Source organism: Pelodiscus sinensis, chromosome 6 (genome assembly GCF_052426305.1).
Source record: "Pelodiscus sinensis isolate ZL-2025 chromosome 6, ASM5242630v1, whole genome shotgun sequence".
Lineage (NCBI taxonomy): Eukaryota > Metazoa > Chordata > Testudines > Trionychidae > Pelodiscus > Pelodiscus sinensis.
Window position 1 is genome coordinate 72,617,233 of NC_143057.1, and position 24,557 is coordinate 72,641,789.

The 24,557-nt window shown below is 39.6% G+C and overlaps 1 protein-coding gene across 5 annotated transcripts in view; it reads left to right on the forward strand.

Annotated features, from left to right (window-relative positions):
- MCTP1 (multiple C2 and transmembrane domain containing 1) overlaps positions 1-24,557 on the forward strand; it is a 395,876-nt gene that overhangs the window by 169,284 nt on the left and 202,035 nt on the right. For 4 of the 5 annotated variants that reach the window (XM_075932144.2, XM_075932147.2, XM_089779319.1 and 1 more), the window contains exons 3-6: positions 1,706-1,848; positions 5,902-5,981; positions 6,982-7,090; positions 16,655-16,693. In XM_075932144.2, the coding sequence (XP_075788259.2) occupies positions 1,706-1,848; positions 5,902-5,981; positions 6,982-7,090; positions 16,655-16,693 (371 nt within the window). The remainder of the gene's footprint in view (positions 1-1,705; positions 1,849-5,901; positions 5,982-6,981; positions 7,091-16,654; positions 16,694-24,557) is intronic. The other variant, XM_075932145.2, reaches the window with a different exon arrangement.

Here is a 24,557-nt window from a genome sequence, read left to right on the forward strand (position 1 = left end):
AAAAGGGTACAGGCATTGTAGAACTGAGTGGTGGACTACTGAAATATGATCTGACATTGTGCCTCACTCACGCTGTGAACCGGTACAAAGTTGTCTCCGTCAAAGATTTGTACTTACCCGGACCCCTCAGCAGTTCCAACTTACTCACCTCTCAAGCATCAAGAATTTAGATAGATGTATGGATGCATGTGTAGATGTATTCTGAAATGCAGGGTGAAAGGCAACATCTATGCGGCTAGCAGGTATAGAGCACACTTAATAGTGAAGGGAGGGATAACTTTGACAGGACATTAGGCCAACCCCTTTTAGCTATTATTTTTGAACACACCTAATTGTCTAAACGCTTTACAGAATAAATGCAAAGACATAATCTCTGCCTTGAAGAGATCCATCATTAGTAGAAGGATGAAAGAATAGGTTAACTCACTGTTTCTTACCCTTGAACTATACATAGTGTTGCCTATGAAATGAAGATCCTATTATAATAAGCCTCACTTTAAACCTGCTTAAAATGTGAGACATTGTACTCACATCTGTGGTTTAGAATAGTGTTCAGTTTTTAGATAAATAATAGTGCCATCTAGTGGATATATAAAATACTGGTAAAATGTCAGTTTTATTTAGTGTTATAAAGTAGTTTCAGAAAATGCATTCATTAAATTTCTTTGTAGATAGGTGCATAAACTTTTTACAATCAATGAAAATAAGAAAATTTGGAAAAGTTCTGCATTCTGTGTTAGCAGTCTCTTCTCACATCTCTTGTAACTGGTGACATGGAAGATACTGAATTTATTCTAAAATCACCTTGCATGAAATGGAGCAAAACAGAATTTTCACTATCAGATAATTGCTTGTAACAATGAATCAGCAAACTTGCAGTCAAATCAGGATCTTTTATGAAATTTAAATTTAATTTGACAAAAGTAGGTAAAATTGAAAATGCTTTGAAGATGCCAATTTTCATATTTTTACAAAATTATAAAATTCACTTGTATATATTATAAAACTACAGGGAAAGAGTTGTAGTATTTCTTTACTTTACCAGTTGGATTCTAGGTCAGAGCATTATTAAAGCAGGACATAGTAGAAATTTTATTTATGATATGAAAGCCTTTGAAAATTGCCATTCCTAATGCTTTCGTAGTGTAAGTATTGAAGTCCCTCTTTGCCAGTGTATTCGGTATAGAATACAGCTTGGGAAGCAACAGCACAAGAACTGATGCCAGAATGAGTTAATTAGTTAACAAGAATTGGAGCCTCTTTTAGATAGGCAGCAAGGATGTCTGCAGGAAAGGGATGAGTGTAGATACTAAACCTGTCTGGGTATGGGGAGGAGACTGAAGGGGGAAATTTGCTTATTCATGGTGGTAGAAGAGAAACTTCCCCAATTTAAGGTAAAATCCTTGACACAATAAAATCCGTTGGAGTTTTGCTGTTGACTTCAATAGGAGCAGGATTTCACCCTTAATATTTTCCTATTGTCCTAATAACATAGTTTTATGCAGCTTAGGTGATACTTAGGAATTTTATTTTATACATTTGTAAGAAACAAAACAGTTATTTGCCCCTTCTATAAACTTCAGATAGGAGAAAACAGAGTTGATACAGTCAGTGAAATTATATTTAGTTCATTTTACTGTGATTTAAATTTCCAGTCTACTCAGATGTTATGTAATTAAACTGCATCAATGTGTCTCTCCAACAGGGAGCAGTGATCCATATGTCAAGTTTAAAATTGGAGGAAAAGAAGTGTTTAGAAGTAAAACTATACACAAGAACCTCAATCCTGTGTGGGAGGAAAAAACTTGCATTCTTATTGATCATCTGAGAGAACCATTGTATATAAAGGTGAGTCATGCACTTATTTTGCTTCTGTAGAAGTTTTGCTGAACAATTCTAGATACTGTTTGTTCTCTGAAAAAAGTTTATCGTGTAATTGTACATGTCAAAAGGACAGGCTTAGCTAATTTTCTTTAACATTTTTAGCAAAGCAGTTGAAATAACTTTCCTGATTTTACAAAAATAGAATGAAAAACAATTTTAAAATGTAAATACATCTTTCATGTTGTCATTTCAGACAATAGCATGATAGTGCATGAAAGTCAGAAAATGAAGCTGATTAAAAACAAGACGTCTATATTCCTTATCCAAGATGAGCAAATGCAAAATTAAGAAATAAGTGCTAGGGTTGTTGGATATAATTTCTTTTAGTAATCGAGTACCCTCCAACAATTTTATGCGGTTATTAAAGGCTACCGGGTGTGTGTATGGCCGTGTGTGTGCGTGTGCATGCGCAGGGAGAGGGCAGGCCGCATTGCACGAGCCAATACACAAGGGGTGCTGGCTTGAAAGCCAGCTTCCTGAGTGTACTGGCTCTAGCCTGTCCCCCTCACCCTTGGCACTATTGCCTCTGTGTCAAAGACAGCAGCATAGGGGTTCCAGTTGCCCTCTGTGCTGCTGGCCTCTGTGGGAGTGAGCTTGGGGGTGGGAAAGCAGCTCTGCAGGAAGCAGCATGCACCAGTAGCTGGCTTAAAAGCCAGCTCCCTGCAGGCACTGGCTCTTGCCTTCCCTGCCCCACTCCACACAAGCAGCAAGTGTGTGTGTACTTGTTTGGATTAATAGATAACTCCAAGCTTATTGGTTATTGAAATGACTATATGCTAACAGCCCTAATAAACACCAGTAATTAAGACAAATTAATTAGGCTTCAAAAAAACCTTCCATTTGAATAGTCTGTTTATTAATAAAGAAAAGGAAGAAAATAGTTATTTTAAAGTATTTTTAATTTGTGTTCATGGGAATGCACTACAAATGTCTTTCCATTTAATAAATGGTCCTTTGTTACGTCATATTGAAAAATAGTTGTTTGCTGAAGGGTAATTTCAGGCTGATACTATAGAGTGGTGAGTCCTTAGCTCCACACCCCTGCAAGGGGCGGGGTCAAGGGCGGTCAGACATTGTGGCTGCCTAAACTTGGGCATACCCTTCCCTCACCAATCCTTTAATAATAGTCTTTGCTTGTATCTTCATTGGGAGAGTAAATAAAACTTTTGTCTTTTTTCCGAATTATTTTTGGGGAAGTAGAACTCTAAGGCTCTTGGTGTTCATATAGACATAGTTGATATCTTTTTCATAATTTATTGAAATGTGAGATGTGCTTTACACTGTTCTGTACTAGTAAGGTGACCATATTTTCCTATGCTGAATATGGGACACCTGGTAAAATTGCTCAGATTTAAGTGACTTCAATGGCAGCCAATCAGAACAATGCAGTGCAGATGTTCAAAATAATATTGACTGAGCATCCATTAAAAAGACATACTGCATTATTATAACTAAAATAGGTAAAAAAATTAAAACTATATATTTGTAATTAAGTGGTTGCTGCTCTTTAGAAGTGCCTGCTTTGTCCTCATCGTGTTGTCCTCCATAATGTGAGGGCTGGTAGTGTGAAGGGGAGCTGTAGGGGGCTGGGTGAGTGTGGGTGAGGACAGGAGGCTGGGGGTACAGAGATCAGGGCAGGAACATGTGTGGGGGAAATGGGATGGGAATGTATGGGGTGGAGATGCATGAGTAAGTGCAGAGCGCTGGTCTGGAACTCTTGGGACCTGAGTGGTGCTGTACAAGGAAGTTTGCCAGGCCAGGGGATCTCATGCCTGGCTGGGCTGTGCTCCCTGCATTCTGGTAGTTGCTGGCTGCACTCCTGGCCCCTTGGCAGCTGCCGGTGTAACTGACACACCTGGGCTACGTCTAGACTGGCCCCTTCTCCGGAAGAGATATGCAAAGCAGGCAAGTCAGAATAGGGAAATCTGCGGGGGATTTAAATATCCCCCGCGGGATTTAAATAAACATGGCCACCGCTTTTTCCCGGCTTGGGGAAAAGCCGGAAAAGAGCATCTAGACTGGCGCGATCCTCCGGAATAAAGCCCTTTTCCGTAGGATCTCTTATTCCTACTTGCAAGGAATTCCTACTTGCAAGTAGGAATAAGAGATCCTCCGGAAAAGGACTTTATTCCGGAGGATCGCGCCAGTCTGGACGCTCTTTTCCGGCTTTTCCCCAAGCTGGGAAAAAAGCGGCGGCCATGTTTATTTAAATCCCGCAGGGGATATTTAAATCCCCCGCGGATTTCCCTATTCTGACTTGCCTGCTTTGCATGCCTCTTCCGGAGAAGGGGCCAGTCTAGACGTAGCCCTGGTGTGGTTCACTGTCCCATGTAGTGGCACTCAGACCACTTACCGCGAGAGATAAGAACAAGGGAGCTCTTCAGCCTAAGCAGAGAGCCAGCTGGCTTTATCGCTCAAGCTGTAAATGCTCCTACACTAAGCTCCAGACCCAGGTTCAAATCTGCCTTGTGGCAGTTTGGTACCACTTATAATCACCACCCAGCAGATTTGAACCTGGAACCTCCCGAGCTTAGTATCTGAATCTCTACAGCTTGAGGTATAAAGCTCCCTTGTTCCTACCTCTCACTGTAAGTGGTCTGAGTTCTACTACGTGGGACAGTGAACCACACTGGGCTCCCAGCCAACAGCTGCTAGGGCTCTGATCCAGGGACTCTCTGATCCAAAACATCTATTGTCCTGACAGATCATAAATGGTGCCAAACCAAAGAGTCCTGAGCCAGAAAGGTTCAACACGTATTATCTGATATAATGTTAGTGTTGTGAAATTTCAAAGCCTGATTAGTGCCAACTGCAGTGCCAACTGAAGTTAATCTGAGTAAAGGTGCCATTGCTGGGTCCCTAGTTTTCTAAATTTTTGTTTTGTCTAACTTGTAATGGTTGTTTTCTTTGTGTTCTTTTTTTTTTCCCATCCATTTTCTCAATTAGGTCCCCCTCTCTGGCTTTTAAAAGGGTGAAGGAATAATTTCCCCCACATCATTGGCACTAATCTATGCAGTGACCAAAGACTTCTCTCCAGGTTTTTGTAAGAGGTTTGTCAAGATGAGAGGTGGCCAAATTTACTTCTCCTGGGTGCTCAAATGACAATCTTCAGAAGTTCAAGAGCCGGGGTGCACCTACTGGGGCTCAGGGCTTCATTCCCAGGAGAGGCACCAGAGTACTCAGGAATTCAGCTCTGCTCTGCTGAAGTCCTGAGCCCTGGTAGATATGCCTCATGAGACTAAAGACCCAACTCCCCACTGGGCAGAAGCCCCTATCCCAACTTCTGCTGCAGGGCAGAAGTTCTGAGCTCTTCCCCCTAGTCTGGTAGGTGGAGAATGGGGAGGGGCCTCCGCAATCTGCACTTGAACTGTAGAAGTGCCTCCACTGGTGTAGATGCTGTATGAGATCTGCCACCATATGGTAGGCAAGTCAGTTAACAGCTACCACATACTGATTTATTGACTTTTCCAGTGATAAAATCCTCCTATATACATCTTCTGATTCCTTAATTTAGATGGGAATGCCTTTTTAAAGAAAATTCTATAAAGCATCATGCAAAATTATATTACTAGAAGTGTATTAGTAGTCATACTGCAACTACAGTCCATTTACTTTTGATAACTATATCTCAGTCCTCTGGCCTGTGCTTTATAGACTCATTCACTGCAACAATTTAGGTATACTTCATAAACTGGAAGCTGAATCTGTGGAGTTTTTTAAAATCTTACTTCCATTTTTCCTCTTCAGTCTCAATGGGTTTGTTATCAAATTTCTTGTTCTGTCAATAGAAGGTTTATATTGTTCATTTATGCAGTCCAGATCTGATAGTTCCTTGGACATTTCCATATGTAGGTACACTGTGCACCTTCAAATGTTGATTTACTTACCTCAAGTAAGAACCCTACGGTAATCCTGCTTTAACAGAATGAAAATCCACCCTGAGAAATGAACACTTATTAAGGAAGCTTTTAAAAAAAATCTAATACTATAAATACTTTCTTTTCTTGTGCATCTTAGGTCTTTGACTATGATTTTGGTCTTCAAGATGACTTTATTGGTTCAGCCTTCTTGGATCTCACTTCACTAGAATTAAACAGGTATGATATAGGTGTGAAAGTCCATGGAGTCATACATGCACAGTCCTCAAGGTGTCAACTAATCTCATACTTGTAATATTTTCAACAGTATTTTTAAAAATAACAATCCCCTGCCACTTTAGCTTATCAGGCAAAGAGCACATAGCTTTAGGACATTGCTGTAACATTAATGCTAATGGTAATACCATGTTGAGTCGTACATAACTCTGCAGCCATTTTATTTCTGTTCATGAGTATTGTTCTGAGCTTTACCTCATCTTTAGGCACATTTATTTCAATGAAATAGAAGAAAACTAAAATTCAGACTGAATTATTGAATGTACAGTAAGATGCTTGGAAAGCGTGAAGTGTGAAATTATCAGGCCTCTGACCAAACCAGTTGGGACCAAGGATTTAAGCAGGACAAGTCTGAGCCTGAGAGTAGCAGAGGCATTCAGAGACAAGTTCCAGGCCATGGTGCATGTGAAAGATCAGAGTCTGAGAGGGGTTTCAGAGTCTGGATCAGGTCAGGAGGAAAAGGCCAAAAGAATCTGAGGTTGAAGCCAAAAATACAAGAGGATGAATGAAATAATTGTGGCAGCTACAGCAGAAGTATACAGTTGCCAGGACACTTGGGGAACATCTCTTATTTTTATATGTGGCAGGGAGCTAATCAGCAGCTGTGGAGGCTGCTGCCTTGTAGATCTTTTGAGGCATTATTTCCATAGTCTGTGTCCACAGCAAATCGTAGGTAGTGGGGCATGCGCTGGTTATAGTTGTTGCTGAGTGGCAGCCTGGCAACTCCGCAGGTCCAGGTTTGAGAGTGGCTGTCTTACACAAATGTATTCAGAGGTCCGTCCTTAAGAACAGAGGTAAACTAAACCACATTAAAGTAATAGGGTTTTTTTTAGATTATTTTCTAAGATTAATTTAAATGTGGATGCTATTGAGCCTAATGCTTCAGAAAGGTCATTGAATTGGTGCTTGAAATACAAAATAAATGTGTCCTTTGGTCCTCTAGACCAACAGATATCACCTTGACTTTGAAGGACCCTCACTATCCTGATCATGATTTGGGAACTTTATTATTATCAGTTCTACTGGCTCCCAAAGAAGAACAGAGGGAAATGGTAAGTTTTAAAGTTTCAAGTAAGCGTTAACTTGTTCTCACTTACAGTGTATAGATAATGTGATTCTTCCATGATCAGATGATTAGTATCTTGAAACAAATTTATGTTCTCCATTTCAATAAATAAACACTACTGGTCACTGTTTGACACATTTGAGCATCAAATGACCTACTTCAGACCAGATCCTCTTGTGAAAAAAGTGAGGCATCTGGATGGAACATAAATATACAACAGTCTCAAATAAAGCTTTAGGTGAATGTTTATAACCAATGTGGAAGTACCCCGAGGAACTATTTTCTTGTTATAGAATTTTGGACCTGGTACTGCAGTGTCCAAAATTGCAATAATTAGAATTTCTACTTCTTGGCATTTAATTGTGGAAATCCAGGACACACTTTGATGTCTTCGTAAGGTGCTATAAATGAAATTGCCCTTTCTTTTCTGCCATGAGAAAGTCAAGGGCTTTGCATAAAGATGATGGTCGGGAACAAGGGTTCAGAGATTGAGAGAAGCACAAAAATAAATACATTAGATAACTTAATCAAGCATTTTTTTGTAAGGATGTATTTAATTAAGTCAAGTTTTTACCAGATAGCTGTTTGCTTCAAGAAACCATTAGTGACATCTTCAACATGTTGTACTTGATGCAGCTTTATAAACTAGTTCTCTCTCATTTTTAGTTGAAATCTATAGACACAATTTTATATAATTTACAGTACAGAACTTGAATGCAGCTGTAGATTTAAAAAATGTGAAGGTTAAGTAATAAGTATTAACATGTATGTTGCATCAGGTTTTATTCCTGAACATTTTTACTTTTATTTTTTATCCCTACTGAAAATCTATCACTTTTCAGTCAAAGGATGATGTCATAGAATCAGGGAGACAACAGCAGTAACATCAAAGTGGAAAAAGTTGACTTTGTCTGCACTTTGGCCATTAGATGCAGGATACTTGACTTTTTGAAGTTTAGGATACCTTTTTATTATTACATATGTCATTAAATTTGATGTGTTATGTAAAATTTCTCCAGTATATGTCCTATTGAGTGTCAAGACACTTAGGTGATTTTGAAAATATTATCCTTTGAGGTTTTTTCCAAAATGCCCTAATATAAATTCATCATTTAGCTTGGCTCCTTTCTTCTGTTGACTTTTGAGTTGCAAGTGCTGCAAGCCAATTTACATTAGAAATGTAACTGACTACAGTTTGAACAAGTCCTATAAAATAGCTTGGATTCTCTTTTCTATAACACACATCTTTAGTTCTTCAGGGGCAGAAAACTGTTGTAATTTCATGAACAATTCCTTTATTTAAATTATTAGGAAACCTTATTCTAACCCCCTAGAATTTCACAAAGGAAGTGGCAACAATCCCTTCTGGAAAGCATCATCAACTCTTTGACAAATTTTACAGTTAAATGAGTTTTATGGCCCGCAGTATGATCATTGACTTCTTGGTAAATCCTTCTCACTGCATTTTGCATTCTTCTTCTCAGTGGACCACCTAAGAACATAACCGGTACTTCATGGCATTTGGATTGGCATATTTGTCTTTTATTGCTGTGATTTAGAAATAGATTTTATGTGAAATAGATTTCAATAAGTATTCCCTCCTGCACACCAACACTGAAATAATCCTTTTGCTATTCTGGGTGTTCAGTAGGGAGTGTAAAATCTGCCCACCAAAGCCAATATCAAACATAAGAAGTCTTACTGCCAGAACCAAGGATCAGAGGTCAAATGCTACTATGCTAAGTGGCTTAAAAGTAGATAGAAGAAGAAAAATTGTCTTTCACAGATGATATTTTACTGTGTATGATACAGGGTTGTAGAATTCAGTACGTAGTCTTGTTGGAATCTCAAACTACTACTGTACTACGTACTACAAAATGAGGAATGCTGTGGAGGACTAGAACATTGTTCATTTTTCCTCCAGCTATAATTAAACTATTTAACATGCCACTACATGGATGTCTATGTCAGGTACTTAGAGTGATGTAGATTCAGAGTTCTGAAAAAAATTCTCCAACTGTTTATCCCTCCTCATGACATTCTGTAAAAGGTACTTGGAAAAAAACACAAACATATTATATTCATGTTCAAAAAACGCAAGTGCCTTGTCTCTTCTAAATAACGGCTTAATCCATTTTGCTCAGCGCAATACTCTACAAATTTACATCACAATGACAACAACTTTTGATAATAAATTGTAAAATATCGGAGATTAAATCTTGTAATTAAAGCATTAATGAGCAAACAGCTAATGATCCTGTTTCTCAAATTGACTAATTCGAGAAATTGGAATTCTACTTTTCAGGGGTGAAAGTAATTTAAATTTCTTACAGGTACAGGTATTTCTTACTATTGTATTGCCCCCTTTGGGTGAGGCCTCAGAGCAGAGTTTTGGGGGTGGGATATGACAGTACCTGAAGAAATTTGTGTGAGGTGGAATGTTGGGCATGTAGGAGTTGCAGGAGTCAGGGCATGAGACTGGGTGTGAGGTAGTGCAGAAATCAGGGTTGGAGGGTGTGAAGAGGGACTCAAAGCAGGCAGCTGGGTGTGTGGAGGGGTATAGGAATTGAGGCTGAAGGTGTGTGGGGGAGCTCTGGACAGGAAGTTCCTGTGAGTAGAGGGAGTGCAGTTCCTCCTGCTGCTGCTTGTTGCTTTCTCTTCCCTTTCCCGTTACTGTCAGAGAATGAGAACACAGCACACAGTATGGGTCGCTCACTTGTCTGCCCCCTCCCCACACCAGCCAGGATGAAGAGGAATGCCGGGAGAGTGTGTGCTTTCCTCTTGCTCCCAGACAATGACAGAAGGAAAACAGCAAGCAATAGGAAATATCGGTAGGAATGACTCCCCACGCCCTGGGAACTTAAGGTTGGGGCAATCCAGACTGTTGTGGGGCATGCCCCCTGCCAACCCCTTTCATCTGCCTGCTGTTTAGTGCAGCAGCCTGCAGAGGAGCCTAGCTGGGAATGCACTGGACCACCTCTTGCAGCTGGCTCTTACTGGAGTGAAATACTGGCTTAGCAGTCAAAATAGTGCTTTTTTTGTAAGGAAAACATCTGTTTTAGAAAGTAACATCCTACAGATTTTTTTTAAACACCTATATTCAAACACAGACACATTGTGCTATTCGCTATTCAGAAAGAAGAATAATTTTTTACACAGTGAAATCTAAATATGCTGACAATTATCTCATAACAGCATGTCATCTCCATTTCTGCTCCTCAGTAGAATCTTCATCTGATGGGATAAATATTGAATGAGAGATGGGACAGGCATGCATAGTTGTCTGGATGGCAGCCTCTTCTAGATTCCATGAATTATAATGGTAGCAGCAGTAAAAGAGATGCTGTTGTATTAGTTCTTCAGTTCCATTTACTTTTTGTATCTTATTTTTAGCAAGAGGAGCAATTTTATTCTTCCATTCAAACTGATTTATTATTTGTTGAGACCTTCATTATTGTACTTTGTAATTTGATTATGGAAATTTTTAATAAAAAACAGTATGCCAAGTTATGCATATTTAAAGACTGATGATATAACACATCTTGTGTTCGGTTTCCACATTGACTCATTTTATTTGAATATAGGGATTTTTAAAAAGGTTTATAATTTCAATTAAACCATCATTTTAGGGTGTTATTTTAAAAGATCTTGTAATAGTGAGAGTAGTTGTAATGGAATTTAATGTAGATGAGATTCAAAAAATAGTTAATTGTTAGAGATAAGGCAGAACGTTTCCCTTAGTTACTCCTTTGCAACTTCATTGGCAAGATGTGGTCCTTATAAAATAATTATTCGAATAACACACATGCTCCCAGGGTAAATAAGAGTGGATAATCTGAAGTGTTTGAGTAATTAATATTTTGCCATCTGTATTGGTACAGCATATTGATTAATTCAAGTGTAGTTTGGGATACGACTGAAATCTTTGGAGCATCTCCAAACATGGTTTCAACAGTTATAAATACTGGAGTTAAAAGTACTATGTTTTAGCGTGTAATAAGGTCCCTTGGTAGGTGTTCCTATGCTACTGACCTGGAGGATAGTGCACTAGGTGCTTTGTAACTTTTATACCGCTATTTGGCAGATTAGTCCAGGTAATCATGCCTCTCTCCAGTCCTCCTGAATGAACAAACATTTCCAGTAATTATGAATTGATAAATAATATTATTTGAAGCTTTACTTTCTTTCGACACACTACAGTTCAATACTTAGCTTCTATGATACACCAAAATCCTTCTCAATAGGGAGAAAAGGATCAATCAGGTTTTGCAACTTGCATCACAAATGCATCAAATATTAACTTCTGATGGTCTATCAAGAGTGATGGTACTGAGTACTGAGTATTGGAGGGAACCACAGCCTTTTACCTTATTTGTCAAATGTTGTGGTGGCCTGGTTCTGTATTGTAAGAGAAGATGGTAATATTGGAGATTTAGAGTTAGTCCTTCACATGATGAAGATATTTTTAGGCGTGTTGCATGTTCATCTGTGCCAAGAGATGAGTGATACCAAATGTGGAACACTGAAAACATCAAACAATAGTGATTCAACATTAGTGTTAGATTTTTTAGGGTGGTCAGACTTTGTAGTTTAGAGATACCCAAAAGAGAGGTGAGTCACACCCAGTGTTGCTCTCCTCTTCTCTCTGGTTTATCTGCCTTATAGAAGCTCTTATGAGGTCAAGATCCAGAATACTTACTGGTAGGAGGATTTTTCTTTATCTCTGCAGCTCATGTGTCAAGCGTGCACTCATAAAAATGTCACTCTCCAATGTCTGTTAATGCATATTAGGTGCTGAGAAAAGTGAGCTGGTATAATTTGTATAAAGTTATGCTAAATAGTCTACTTTTTTAGGGGAAAGGAGATTCAGTACAGTATTGGCTTAAGCACATTCATAATGCATTATTGTAGGATTGTCTTGGGAAATACACATAAATATTTCACAGATGGTTCTTACAATTGAGGTTTTGGATGCTGAATCAAGCCAGGTAACTGAAAATAAAACAGCAGACAAAGTGTAATGCTCATGCACCCTTAGCTCGCTGTAAGCTAATGCTGAAGTCTAAGGTCATCAAAAATTTTCTTTCTTAATGCTTGAATTCTTATGTACATTTTAGAAGCAGATGCATACTTAGATCTATGAATAGAACACCCTCCAATTACACAGAATTTTTGTAAATTAAGATGTCACATGCATGCTAATTTTGAAGATAGGTTTAATAAAATGTGTCCTTTCCCCAAAATTTGACATTTATTTTACAAATCTGTGGAAAATATGAACTAATCCAGCCTATTTGTATTAAAATATCAGGAATGAAAAAGGTAGCTGTGTAGGGCAGTTTTAACTATAACGTTTTTCTTGAGTTGCATACCAGAAATGGATTCTAAATACGTGTGTGTTGGAGCAGCATTCTTTCAATAATTCTAAATAAAAAATATTGTGTATATGCTGCATGGTGTCCTTTTGCCTACATGATCACGCAGTTTGAATCATTTGTCACTGAGTGGACTGGCAGTTCAGTTAATCAATGCAATTATAAGATGAGTTGAAAAATATAAAATATGAGCAGTAGAAAAATGTCATTTCTAATTATAAAAAATTAGGCAGTATTATATGAATTATGAGATTTTTACACTATTAATTGATACATATCAAAAACTAGTTAGAAGACAATGAGGCCTAAAATTAGCTTTAAAATGATCTGAGTCATATGTCAATAAAGCTTGTTTTTTAACTCTCTGCATTTGTTTATGATCAACTTTTGTTTTGTAAGGTGTAATATAAAGCATGCCATATGAGTGATTTGCAACTGCATAAATACTGACTTTAAAAATATGTTGGTGTACCTCTTGTAAACTTGTGTCCAGTATCATGGTCATTTGTGCTATTGTGCACGCATGAGATCTTTCTAGCTCTTTCTTTAGTAGAATTCAATGCACAGATTTCATCACTGGAGAACTCACTAAGTGACTTACTTAGTAAGTTCATATAAGCTGCATGTTCCCTTATATTTCATAGACCTATAAGCTGTTTGGCCAACATTAGTTTAAAAAGAAAAAATAAATCCTCATGTATCAATGTTGTTCACTGCTGACGAATGCAAATACAATGTTATCCAAAATGAAGAGGCATAATTTTAGTTTGTTTCATAAACCCGTTGTTAAAATGCTATTGATTTGTGTGTTCCCTTGAATCTATTATTTTTGCCTCTGTGATGTTTATGTATCTGTCTACAGGTTAATAATATCACAGAAAAAGAGAATGAAAGAGGGGAATTCATCCAGGTCATGGAATATTTTCAAATGAACCCATTTCCTGTGCTATGTGTTTATTTTATTGACTATTAAGGAAAGTTGATCAAATTATTGCTGCAACTTTAAACTTGTGCTGCAATAGTCAATTAAGATTGATAAGCCCAAACATTTTTGTAGCTAGAAGGCAAAAATTTTCAGATGAAATATTATTAGATTCTGATTTATATTTGGGGCCATGTTCTCCTCTTTTAGGACCTGATCCAAAACACATTGTAGTCAGTGAGTGGCAGTGTGGTACCGTGAATAGACCTCAGGAAATCTGAGTTGAAGTCTTGCCTCTGAAGTCACCTCAGAGTGTGAGCTTAGCCAAGTTACTTAACTTCTCTATGCCTCAGTTTTCCCATTGTAAAAAATGAGGGTAAGGAGTTACCCAACATGGTAAAGCCTTCTGACAACTATCGATGAAGAGTACTTGCTGAGATTTGAATGTTATTTATAGAGGATGGAATTTAGCCCATTAAGGTTTAAATTATCTTTGGCAGCTTAAATAAATACACATTGTTTAACCATTTTTCTTCCTATTTTCCAGTTAAATAAGGTTTTATATTTGGTATGGAAAAATCACATGATTTATTTCAAAATTATCAGTAACATTCATTTTTCTACCCCTCCATATTTTTTTCTTCCATGCAGTATTTTTGTTTCCTGATAGGTGAAATTTCGTGTTTTTATATCTTTCAGACTACCTGAAAAATAAAGCAACTAAAACGAAGCATAGTACACGGTTTGCTCCGTTTTTTCCAAGTGACAAAGTGTTTCAATGGAACTTAATACCATTTTATTTGATCACACTACATGAACATTTATATTGCCAAAATAACATTAACCTTAATGTTTTTAACAATGCAATTTAATTGCTCTGTAATTTAAGTACTTGATGTGATAGTTGGAGGTCAACTGAATTGCTCTTTCCATCCTGACTAATAGGCTCTATCTTGTTCAGTGATTATGAACTTGTGTCCATGTTAGTTCTACCCTCAAATTACAGTTATGATTCTGGGAATGCTGATTTTGGAAGATTATTCAGGTAAAGTCATGTGAGCCTCTTAGTTTAAAAATGAGTGAGAACAAATATAATAATTTTGTAAGATGAATGCCAGAAAGTGTAGTGTGCCAACAATAAAAAAGGTTATTTGAAACCTTTAATATTTTGGTAGTTTTAGTACATGACATCCTGGCTAGATGTTTGACAACTTATAAAATACATTACTTCTCAGTGCTCTAGATAAAATTTAACTATAAAAAAGGTGGAAAGTGACCAATATTTCATTGCACAGCAACTGAATTTAGACAATGGTCCAATGCAGGGCTGGGAAATACTTTTTGATGGGAGCCACTCCAAGAATTTGGGAAGTGGTCAAGCGCTACCCTCTTCCATGATATTAGTGGAGGAGGTATGGGGTCTGGGATGGAAGGGAGCTTGCAGTAAGGGACTGCAGTACAGAAGATGTCTGGGAGAGCATGTGGGTGAAGGAGGTGGCTGTGACCATGGGGCAGAGGGTTGGGGTGCAGGGCCTGCCGCGGACAGACTGTTCTGGCAGCAGCCCATGTCCACAGGGCTTGCCTCTGTCCATGGCAAGCCTAGGCTAAGCCGGCAAGGTGAGCCTGGCCCAAGCCTGGGTCAAGCAGGTGAGCTCCTGGCCAGATCCAGCCTCTGTCATCCCAGCCTTCTGCCCCCACCCCACATAACCCAAACCTTCTGTCCCTTCCCTCCTCCTTTCCCCCTCCCCCTGCACCCATTAGGGATGTCAATGTGTAGTTGACTATAAGATGAACCAATAAGCCTAGGGGTGGCTAGGATCCCCTGCAGACAAGGATTGCTGCCAGGGACTAGCCTCTGTACATGGCAGGCCCAGGTGCCTGTGGACAGAGGCTGGTTCATGGCAGCCTCCCCTGCCCTGATAGAGGCAGGAGTTGGGGGGCAGGGAGGAGGCAGCACTGCAGAGCCAGTGCTGGGGGGAACCAGCTTTTAAGCCTGCTTCCCCCCCACCACCCCCGTTTGCTGCCTCTTATACAGAGGCAATGCAGGGTGGGGAATGCGTGTAGTCAACAATATTAACCAATAAGCCTAGGCTTACTGGTTAATTGTATAGTTGACTACGCATTGACATCCCTAAAGGATGTAGGAGGGGAGACAGAAGGTTTGGGTTATGCGGGGTGGGGGACAGAGGGTTGGGGTGCCAGAGGCGGGTACTGCCTAGGAGACTTAATTGTTTGACTTCTGGCCAACTGCCTTCTCAGGCAAACACCTTGCTTGTCCTGCCCCCACGCTTGCTGTTGGGGCCATGTGACATTTGGATAGCTACAAACCTAAGGGGATGGGGGAGGGTGCTATGCAAGCTCCCTGTTGACAACAGGCAGCTCCCATTGGCTGGAAACTGGCCAATGGGATTGTTCTACAGGAGTATGGGGGAGCAGACATGGAATCTGCCAGAGGCTCCCTGCTGGGCTGGATCTGGTGGCTTTATGGGCCAGATCCAGATTGCAGGCCATATTTTACCCTCTTCTAATACCTTAGCAGAAAATAAATGCCCAGAAAAAAGGCATTGGCCAAAGTCTCTTGAACAGCCAAGGAGTGCTTGGTACATGACTGGAGATAGACAGAGAACAACTTTGCATAGTCTGTTTGCTTGATCTGAGGATTAGCAGGCACTAGCCTGGAGCTAAGACTGTCAAACTAAAGACTGCTCTACCTTATGCCATCTGTCACTGGTGGCCAAGGATCAACTAGATACTTGGGAGCCCCAGTCACGCATCTTCTCCCTGACCACATTCCAACACCACTATTTACTAGCAAGGTGATATTAAATGCCAGGGATATCCATCTTTGACTGTATCTGCTGTGCAATGGAAGTAAAGTACTCTGAAGTATTGGAGCTAGTGTTCTAAAATTCAAAGCTTTATTAGTCAAGTGATCAGTCAAAATAGCTATTTCTTTCAAAATAATGTTTTTATTGCTTTATCCATTTCCCTATTTTTTTTAATTTTAGACATTCATGTTCATTACCCTAATGTTTCCAGAAATATTAGAGTCGAATCCATCTGTGAAGGGCTTGCATGAGTGGTTTGTCTAGTTGCTTTGATTTCAGTGTTGTGTAGTTGTCATTGGAAAATGTGTGTTGTCACTCTAATAGCCGTGGTTAATGTGGATTGTCTCATTGGAAGATAGTTGGTCTCCTTTTTTCTACGTGTGTCAGAGTAAAAAGGTAATTAAAATGCTTTATTTCATTTACAGACCATGCTAATGAGGAAGAGTTGGAAAAGATCCAGTAAGGTAATTCTTAGCATGTGGTCTTCAGCATTATTTTTTGGAAAAAATATTGCATACTACATTTGTCTTAGCATTGCCAACCATGGCAAAGGGTTTATTCTTTATGAAGTTATATTTTTGTATAATTTTGGGGACACAGAGTAAAACTTTTCAATAAGTGTAATACTCCTTTTTAAGAGTATTGTTTACCATGTTTTAACTTGTCTCAAATTCATCTGAACATTTCCAGTTATTTATGCAACTGACTACCATGGCGATGTTTTCCTTAATATTGATAACCTATCATAGTTGGTAATTTTTTCTTTTGCATACAACAGAGCCTAAAAATAAGTTTTCGTTTTTTTTTTTTTTCAAATTTGATTAACTGGCATTGAAATTATGCTTTTAAATATTTCTAGCATCATAGTTCTAAGTAATTAAATCCTCTAACCACAGGACAGATACAAGACAAGCAACAATAGTCCAGTTTTCCTACTGTACACCACTGCAATAATGTCTAGCAAGGAGTATTGCAGAAAAGGATCTAGGGGTCAGAGTGGGCCGTAAGCTAAATGAGTCAACGGTGTGACATTGCTGCAAAAAAAGCAAACATGATTCTGGGATGCATTTAGAGGAGTGAGAAGTAATTCTTCCCTTCTACTCTGCACTGATTAGGCCTCAGTTGGAGTGTTGCGTCCAGTCTTGGGCACCACATTTCAAGAAAGATGTTGAAAAATTAGAGAAGGTCTGGAGAAGAGTAGCAAAAATTATTAGAGGCCTAGACAACATGACCTATTAGGGAAGACTGAAAGGACTGGGCTTGTTTAGTTTAGAAAAGAGAAAACTGAGAGGAGATATGATAGCAGTTTTCAAGTATCTAAAAGGGTGCTACAAGGAGGAGGGAGAAAAATTGTTCTCCTAGGCCTCTGATGATAGGACAAGAAGCAATGGGATTAAATTGCAGCAAGGGAGGTTTAGGTTGATCATTGGGAAAAGCTTTCCTAACAGGATGGTTACATACTAGAATAAACTGCCTAGAGAGGTTGTGAAATCTCCATCACTGGAGATATTTAAGAGCAAGTTAGATAGGCATCTGTCAGGGATGATCTAGATAGATAGTGCTTGGTCCTGCTGTAAGTGCAAAGGACTGGACTTGATGACCTCTCCAGTTCTACTATTCTATGAACGTGCCTCAACCATTATTTTGAGGGACCAGTTCAGGGAGTAACAAAATGGTAGCTGAATAGGCCTGTCTCCAAGCCAGTTCAGATGCTGGTCTTTTTGATAATACCCTTCACTGTTGTGTAAACAGTTATGGTTGTTTGTAATATTTGGTTACTAAGATGACCAACACCAAAAGAGACTTGAGCTGTACGTATTTTCTGTGTATATTTGTGATGTTAGTACCCATTTTAGACGTTACTGGTGCTTTTTAAGGCACTGATGCTGCTTAAATTATGCTTTCTGATTAAACATTTAGGGCACATCTAGACTGTTTTACTTTCAAAAGATATGCAAATTTGGCAGGAATTTGCATATCATATCACATTTTCGAAAGTTTTCTCGAAAAAGCAAGCGGTCTAGACCCGGTTCTTCTTTAAAAAAAAAACACTTCAAAAGAACCTGTAAACCTCAATTTTTGAGGAAGAAGGTTCTTTTGAAAAATGGTTTTCTTTAAAGAACCACTTCTAGACTGTTTGCTTTTTTGAGAATCTTTTTCGAAAAAGTGATCGGAAGAAGATATTCAAATTCCTGCCAAATTTGCATATCTTCTTTCGAAAGTAAAACATAGTCTAGACGTGCCCATAGTGTGTATTTTGAGTTGTATCCCTTTTTACTGATGTAACTTTTAAAAAGTAGGACAACATCTCCAAGACCAACATTGATTGCAAAGTGTGAGTTTGAGAGTTCCTGAATTCTGTTACTGGCTCTCTCAAACTTCTGTGTAAGAATAAGCAGTGCACTTATCTTACCACCTCCCCCTTCTGTAGAATGATTGGTCTTACAATAGTGTGATGAACAATAATTAATATTTTTACAAATTGTTGAGCTCCTTAGATGGAAGATGCTAATTGAAGTATTTTCCAGTAATTTCCATAATACACAGGGAAATCAGATTGATGTTCTACTGAAGTGCTAATGATGTATTGTTGATTGGTGAAACTCATTGGTTTAGTATTCCTGAAAAAGAATTTTTAACTTCTGATGTTGTAGTAACTTCATTTAAAAGTGGGACTTCTCTAATTTGAAAAGCAATTTCTTATTCTATATCTGATGGTGGGCAGTTGGCAGCCTTCATAATCCAAAATGCTTGATACCATAGTTATGAAATATCCAAAATAGCTGACTTTTTTATATTTGCTTTCATATTAGTTATTTAACAACAATTCATTTAACAGTTGCAGCTCTCACTGACAGGTATATAAAAGGTTTGGTACATACAAAATGTATTAATAAAAATATTGTAATAATTTATCTAGTTCACTGGAATTAATATACATACACACATTTCTACCACATCTATAATAAAGATAGTCCAGGTGATAAATTGCATGTCCATGTGATGCTGCATTTATTGTGCATCATAAGCTATTTCCCTTGTATTATACCAATTTAATCCATCTTCTCAGTACTGCTTTTACAATTCTAAACACTGGAGCAACTTCAAACAGCTCCATTTTTAATAAAAAAGATCTGTACTAAAGATGTTTTCTTCACAAATATAGAATTTCTTTTTTAAAAATGCAGTGTTTTGAGGAGCTGGATGGGTCAGTATTAAATAAATTATCATTGACAGATTTAAGGAATGTCTGGAAATAGGTACTTCATATTGTGTAGGATGGAGATCTCTTGCTTCACTTCCTCTTCAGTGGGACACAGTGCTTATTTTGGACATAGGAGCTTGAGAAATCAAACCCTGTGATTGTGATAGGTTCTCTAATAAAATCATATTACCAATAACTTGTAGGTGTATTTAATGTATTACGTATCTTTCTAATCCTCCACGGTCTTTACAGTTCCATTATAATAAGGGAATCTGGCTTTACAGATTGTGGGGCATGAATTTTAAAAATATCTGTTCATAATTAATTGTAGTAATTTGTATTTGAGTCAGCAGTGTGTCTATACTGTGACACCCAACTTGTTTCCAGCACATAATACTGTAGAACAAACTATTAATATAATTGGAGCTTTCATGAACAAAGATCAACTTGAATTGGTTGTTTACCCAAAATGTACTGGAAAACGAGTCCCTCTCCCCTCCTTTGTGTAGTACAATCACTTTAGTGCTATCCAAAGGAAAGATGATGTCCAGGCCCCTTATTAAAATGTTCGCAGGCTATCACTGAATAAAATATACTAAAGACAATTGTTTGCCTTTATAACATCTATTAAGTGCAGTGTTATCTAGAAAGGGTTAAAATACATCATCTGTATTATTGATCCTAAAGGAATTGATAATCCCATTTTGGAATTGGAATTGGGATCCTAATGGAATTGATAAGCCCAAATGGCCCTTTGGGCTCCGCACTTCCCGTGCTGCATGGGGAGCGCGGAGCCCACACAGTTGCTTGCACCACTTGCTCCCATGTGGCAGCCTGCCACAGCGGAAGGCAAAGGGGGGCAGTGACGTTCATGGCCGGGGGCAGGGCCGGGGGTGCTGTCATGCCGCATGTCACTGCCCCGCCCCCGTTCACCTCCTGCTGTGGTGCTTAGCTGACTTCTGTGCTGTTCAGCTGGGCCGCAGTGGGGGAGCAAAAGGTGCAAGCGGTTGTTTGGGTCCCATACTCCCCATGCAGCATGGGCTGCCCACAGGAAACAGCCAACTTTTCAGGCAACAGTGCCGCCCAGAGGGATCAGCCAGCATTTCAACGTTACAGACTCACAGACATTGGGTTATTATATTTATGATTAGCCAATTAGCCCGTCATAAGACGGGATTTTCAGGGGTCTTCTCCACGTTGGTCTTTTCTCCTGAGCCTCCGGTCTCTTGCTCCATCTCTCTCTCGCTCTCTTTCCTGCTCCTCCTACTACCTTCTCCCCCCCCCCCCCAGCTCTCCTCTGCCTCCTGCCTCTCTCTGTCTCTCTCTTTCTCTTCTCCTCCTGCCTCTCACTCTGGGCACCATGGAGCCCAAATGGCCGTTTTTTGGGCTCCGCACTGCCTGTGCTGCATGAGGAGTGCAGAGCCCAAACAGTCGCTTGCGCCACTTGCTCCTGCGCAGTGGTCTGGCTGAGCGGCACAGAAGTCAGCCGAATGCCATGGTGGGAGGCGAAGGGGGGTAACGTTCATGGCCAGGGGGTGGGGCCTGGAGCTGCTGTCACGCTGCACATTACCACCCGACAGCCCTTCACCTCCTGCTGTGGTGCTCGGCTGACTTCTGCGCTGCTCAGCCGGGCTGCTGCAGGGGAGCAAATGGCCAGTTAGGCCCTGCACTCCCCATGCAGGACATGCCGCCCAGAGGGAACAGCCAGCATTTCAGCGTTACAGACTCATGGACATTGGGCTACTATATATATATCACTAGTCAATTAGCCTGTCATAAGACGGGATTTTCAGGACTGTCCTCCATGTCGGTCTTCTCTCCTGAGTCTTTCACTCCATCTCTCTCTCTCCTCCCTCCTCCTATTGCCTCCCCCCCCTCTCTCAGCTCTCCTCTGCCTTCTGCCTCTCTCTGTCTCTTTCTCTTCTCGCTCTCTCTCTGCTCTCCTCTGTCTCCGTCAGGGATGCATGCTTGTCCAGGCCCTGCCCCCTGGGCATGTATGTCACCGCCCTACCACTCTTTGCCTCCCGCCATGGCGCTTGACTGACTCGTGCACTGCTCAGCCAGCCCACAGCGGGGGAGCAAGCAGCTGTTTGGGCCCCACGCTCCCCATGCAGCATGGGCTTCCCATTTCAGGCAACAGCGCCACCCAAAGGGAACAGCCAGCATTTCAGCGTTACAGACTCTCAGACATTGGACCTCTCTCTCTCTCTCTCTCTCTCTCTCTCTCTCTCTCTCTCTCTCTATATATATATATATATATATATATATAAAAATGATACTGTCCTCTGTCATGAAGAACAAGAATGCCAGTAATATTTAATTAACATATGTGCCATCCATTTGTTTGATATGGTGGTGTTTGCTATATGATTACAGGGTTAGCTGAAGCTGAAGTTGCTTGTATCTATACGAGATGGGGTCAGGATAATCAACTAGCCTGTTTACGAGCCCTTAAAGGATAATGCAAGTGCAATTTGCTTTTGAGGTTTTACCTCTGACCAGGAAAAATTCAACAGTCTGGTTTGTAACCACAGGTGGAAGAATCAGAAGTGTGAGAGGTTGAAGGGAGGAAGCGGGAAAACTATTTTTGGGGAGTAAAATTTCTTAAGGGCATGGCAGAGATTAGGGCGTGGACACTGATAGGGTAATGAGGACACGGACTGGAAACCAGTGTTGTTGTTTTTTCAGTAAATAGTTACAGTGTGCGTTCCCGAGTGCCATTCGCGGAAAGAGAGAGGGGGCGTCCAAAACATAAAAAAACACTAGTTAAATTGAAAAACATCTTCCAGTGTAATGATTGCTGAACCAGGTAGTTTTCCCAAGAGATTACATGGAAGTTCTGTCGTCTGAATATAGACTTTTCAGCAGTAGTTTTGGTGGAAAACCAACCAGTGCATGCCATGATCAGTGACCGAATTATGCCTTTATATAAAATAGCTTTATTTTATAACTGCCACTTGCACTTTGCACTATCATGAGTGTCTAATTAACATGCTAAGTGCACTTAAGCACAGTTTGCATGCCAAGAAATTAATCCAGCTGCTGATACATTTTTTTTAATGTAAGACTTATCGTCAATTTGACAGAGGAATTTTAATTCAAGACAATACCTTATAGCAAAAGCTTTCCAAAATAAAGTTTTGGAAAGAATATTTTTCATTTAGACAGAAAATTTATTTTCAGCTCAATAGTGGCCTGGATCCTGTTCCCATTGAAATCAACAGCAGAATTCTCATTGACATGAATTGGAGCAGGATAGGGTCTTAAATCTGGAGGGTGTTTTTAAATTTGATACATTAATGACACATTATCACACATTAATAAAACCCTCTAAGTGCCTTAGTTGAGGGAAAGGTTCAGTAACAGATTATCTTGCACCTTTAGTCAAACATAATGGGGAAAAAGTAGTTATTTAACAATTATCAGCTCTTCTCTGTCATGTCATGGCATCCTGTTAAAAGGTAGGAGAAAATGTGAAGGTAAGAAATTGTCTTTTATAATAAGGTCTTTGCTCTTAGTTAGGTGTGTAGTCAGTATAATTTTTAGTTCCAATATGCAGTTCAAAGTAGAAAACTTTAAAGGTTTTAAAAATGACAAAAAACCCTGTTCCTTTCGCCACCTTCAACTATTAAGGAAAAGTGGTTTTGAGCTCTCTTAGTGCTCCTTCAACTTAGTTTAAAATTCTAAATTTAAAATTTCTACCTTTGATAGTAGGATGGGATATAAAGCTGGTATAATGAACAAGACAAATCTATTCCTTCAGGTAGACATATTCTCAATTTAACAACTTTTTAGTTGCATTAACAGGTCCCCATAAAATACTTTTGGCATCCTACAGTGTGTTTGGAATTCCTTTTGGGTCACCAGAGGTACAAATTGTGGTAAAATAGTTATGAAATTTATTGCCAAAAGAAGAATGAATGTTTAAGAACGTTGTTTGAAAACATTTATTTCCATTTTCATTTACAACATTAAATTATGCACTTAATTTTATCTTGCATTGAGTTCTGACGCACTGTGATAGAGTGCGAAGGTTGCGGATCTCTCGAGGCATCTAGATGTGTAGTGCTGGGGAGGAGCTGGTGGTCATGGTACATGTTGGTATCAATGACATAGGGAAGGGTAGGAGAGATGTCCTGGAGGCTAAATTTAGGCTGCTAGGAAAGAGACTGAAATCCAGGACCTCTATGGTGGCATTCTCGGAAATGTTTCCAGTTCCACGCGCAGGGCCAGGTAGGCAGGCAGAGCTTCAGAGTCTCAATGCGTGGATGAGACGATGGTGTAGAGAAGAGGGGTTTAGATTTATTAGGAACTGGGGACACTTTTGGGAGAGGGAGAGCCTATACAGGAAGGATGGGCTCCACCTAAACCAGGGTGGAACCAGACTGCTGGCACTAAACATTAAAAAGGCCGTAGAGCAGTTTTTAAACTAAGAGATGGGGGAAAGCTGATTGGTGCAGAGATGCATGTAAATTGGAGGGAGACTTCTCTTAGAGGAGAATCCATTGATGGAGATTCTCTAAGCTGTAGTCAGAAAGAGAGGAGGGGAGAGGACAAACCATGGGCCAGAGCAGACAAACAACCACATTCTAAGGAATGCAATGCATCAGGAAAGCGCAGACAAATAAGCAGTGGCAAATTTTTAAAGTGCTTCTACACAAATGCTAGGAGTCTGACTAATAAGATGGGTGAACTAGAGTATCTTGTATTAAATGAGGAGATTGACATAATAGGCATCACTGAAACCTGGTGGAATGAGGAAAATCTGTGGGACACAATCATACCGGGATATAAAATATATAGAAAGGATAGAGCAGGCCGGGTGGCTGGCGGAGTGGCACTGTATGTGAAAGACAATGTAGAATCAAATGAAATATTAAATGAATCAAAACGTTCCATAGAATCGCTATGGATAGAAATTCCATGCTCCAATAATAAGAAATTAGCAGTAGGGATATATTACCGACCACCTGACCAGGACAGCGATACTGACATTGAAATGCTGAGGGAGATGAGAGAGGCTACCAAAATAGAGAACTCTATAATAATGGGGGGTTTTAATTACCCCCTTATTGACTGGATACATGTCACCTCAGGAAGAGAAGCAGAGATAAAATTTCTCA